General features: G+C 44.7%; 1 protein-coding gene across 1 annotated transcript in view; it reads right to left on the bottom strand.

Moving 5' to 3' along the window:
- LOC107570902 (tripartite motif-containing protein 35-like) overlaps positions 1-2,655 on the bottom strand; it is an 8,867-nt gene extending 6,212 nt beyond the window's left edge. The window contains exons 1-3 of the mRNA XM_016257179.1: positions 891-2,655; positions 708-803; positions 60-281 (exon numbers count right to left, since the gene is read on the bottom strand). Coding sequence (XP_016112665.1) covers positions 60-281; positions 708-803; positions 891-1,274 — 702 coding nt within the window. The 5' untranslated portion in view covers positions 1,275-2,655. The remainder of the gene's footprint in view (positions 1-59; positions 282-707; positions 804-890) is intronic.

Raw genomic sequence — 2,655 nt, 5'->3', positions numbered from 1 at the left:
TGTGTCTGTCTGTGTGTCTCTCTCTCTCTCTGTGTCTCTGTGTGTGTGTGTGAACCAACCTGCAGAAAGGTGACGTCATCATCCTCAATTCCTTCTTCCAGTTCTTTGACTCTGTCAGAGAGAGACAATATTCCTCCTTGTATTATTCTTTCCATCTTCCCTCTCTTTTCTTTCTCCTCTTCATTTAGAGCCGCTATCCTGCTCTCCTCCTCTTTTCTGAGGAACTGATGCAGTGTCCCAAACTCCACTCTGATTTTTCTCTCTGTATGCTGAGCTTGAAACTGGGGGAATGTCATGGGTACACACACACACACACACACACACACACACACACACACACACACACAGAGAGAGCGAGAGAGAGACAAAATCACAAGACAAATAAAAATAAAACATTTAAGAGTACGGTCCACACAAAGGATAAGAGTTATGACAAACCAAAAACACATCTTTTTCTCAAGGCTGTAACCATTTTCAAGTGACAACAAGCTCCACAGAAGTCAATACTCAATTCAATTATTAAGTGTTCATTACTTTAATTATTCCGTCATTAAATTATGTGTAAACCACAAGAATTACTTGCCGAATTCATGTCATATTTTGAATAACCATTCAGCCTATTCAGTCCTTAGTTGGGGGTGATCTGAAAGACTAATTCAATTGTAAATTTGTTTAATTCTATTTTTTATACTAAACATGAACCTCACCTGAATGTACCTGGAGATTTTGGGGTCCCGTGCTGTACCTTTCTTGAATGAGACCAAAGACTTCTCAGCTGAACGAAGAGCTGTCTTCAGCTTCCCCTTTAAAGATAACACGTGTAATCATATAACGATCGATTCTTTCAGTAACGAAGTGGGCAGCCATACACAAGCATTTATTAATCTCACCCTGCGTTGTCGCACGGCCTGCTGTAGCTTTTGCGTTTTGTGCCATCTGTGCTCATGTTCCTTACACGTTGCACATATAGCCTCTTCATCAGTTTGACAGAACAGCTCGATTTTCTCTCCGTGTATCAGACACTCGTGCTCTCCATCCTTCTGCTCCTTCTTGTTTTTCTCTCTCAGGAAAGCCTCACAGGTGTTCCTCAAGCTCAGGTTGGACACCGGTTCCTGCGGAGACACCTGTCGACAGACGGGACAGTTTCTGGAGCTGCTGGAGGTCCAGTGAGCATTAATGCACTGCCGGCAGAAACTGTGTCCACAGCTCAATAACACCGGATCTCTGAAGAGTTCAGTGCACACGGGACACGACAGCTCATCCTCAAGAGCCATTTAGAGACAGAAGAGATGAAACTAACTCAGAACAAATCTGACTTTAGACGTCCAAAATAAACACTTCCCAGTCTTAGTACAGCCTCTGTATGAGGAAATGACATGTCAAACTTTCATTGGAAGAAAAAGAAGGTCGGAAAGAATCACTAAAGCGTTAATATACCCAAACAACAGGGGGCGCTGATGAACCGCTCTGATTCACATGCAAAGCTGCAAAAGCATGAAAAACACCTAGTTTATACTGACAACGTATTAGTAACATTCCTACACACATATTTTTTTATTGTTTTACAATAAGACCATTTAAAATAAGAGTAAAAAACAAAATGTCAACAGGTTTGTGTGACAGTTACGATTAGGGGTAGAGTTATTATTTTTAGTATTACATTATATTTGCGTATCATATTGTGCATTAAAAAAATGTATAGCTGATTTGGACTCTTTGCATTTAGGCTATGACTGTGACCAGCAGATGTCCTCGGCGAGCGCTTCAAAACTGTGACCCGGTTGTGTTTCAGAAGCACCGTTTGTCCCTCTCTACTGTTTTAATAACTGTGCATGTATACTCTTCTGGTCTGCTCACGAGACTACTGTAGTACGCTCATGTGAGTGCGTTAGCCACGCCCACAAACTTTCTAGCAGATTCCAACCGAGCACAGCTGCTTTTCTTAAAGGGGTCGCCGCGAAATTAAAGGCGAACACATCCGTTTATAGAGTTTAATTGCAGTCTATAGAGTTTAATTACCATATATTATAATCTCTCCGTCATTTACCAGATGATTGAAGGCAGTGTATTTTTCTGACTTTTTTTTTTTTTTGCACAACAACCTTTTTCTCTTTTTAGTAAGAAGCCCTTCCCTTTAAATCTGCTCCCGGGACCACCTAGAGTCGCTCCGCTTTTCTGTCGGTTGGCAATAAGTCGCCGGGGGTCACTGTTCGCGTCAGCGCGCCGCGATCAGTCTCGCCGTTCCGCTTTCCTGCCCGATCTTCCGCTTTTTCTCAGTTTTCCTCGTTCTCCAGCCATGCATCTGCTGTGTTTCTTTGTCCTGCTGCTCTGGATCGGTCCGGCGCGCGGTTATTTCCCGGAGGAGCGCTGGAGCCCGGAGTCCGCGTTGCTCGCGCCGCGGGTGCTGCTCGCGCTGGTCTGCCGCAACTCGGCGCACTCTCTGCCGCACGTCCTCGGAGCCATCGACCGCCTCAACTACCCCAAAGACCGCCTGGCTGTATGGTGAGTTCCGGCGGATTGGACTGTTTGGCGTGATTTATCGGAACTGATGTTCCGCGCAATTACGCGTCTGACAGCTGCGCGTCCTGCGCTGGACTGATGCGTTGTGTGTTAACTGTAAGTGACTGCAGACTTTCTGTAAGTGCGTGAAAGCAA

The sequence above is a fragment of the Sinocyclocheilus grahami genome, unplaced genomic scaffold (genome assembly GCF_001515645.1).
Source record: "Sinocyclocheilus grahami isolate Dianchi unplaced genomic scaffold, SAMN03320097.WGS_v1.1 scaffold1520.1, whole genome shotgun sequence".
In the NCBI taxonomy this organism is placed as follows: Eukaryota; Metazoa; Chordata; class Actinopteri; order Cypriniformes; family Cyprinidae; genus Sinocyclocheilus; species Sinocyclocheilus grahami.
The sequence above is the reverse complement of the archived record's forward strand: the minus strand, read 5'-3'. Positions and strand labels throughout refer to the sequence as shown.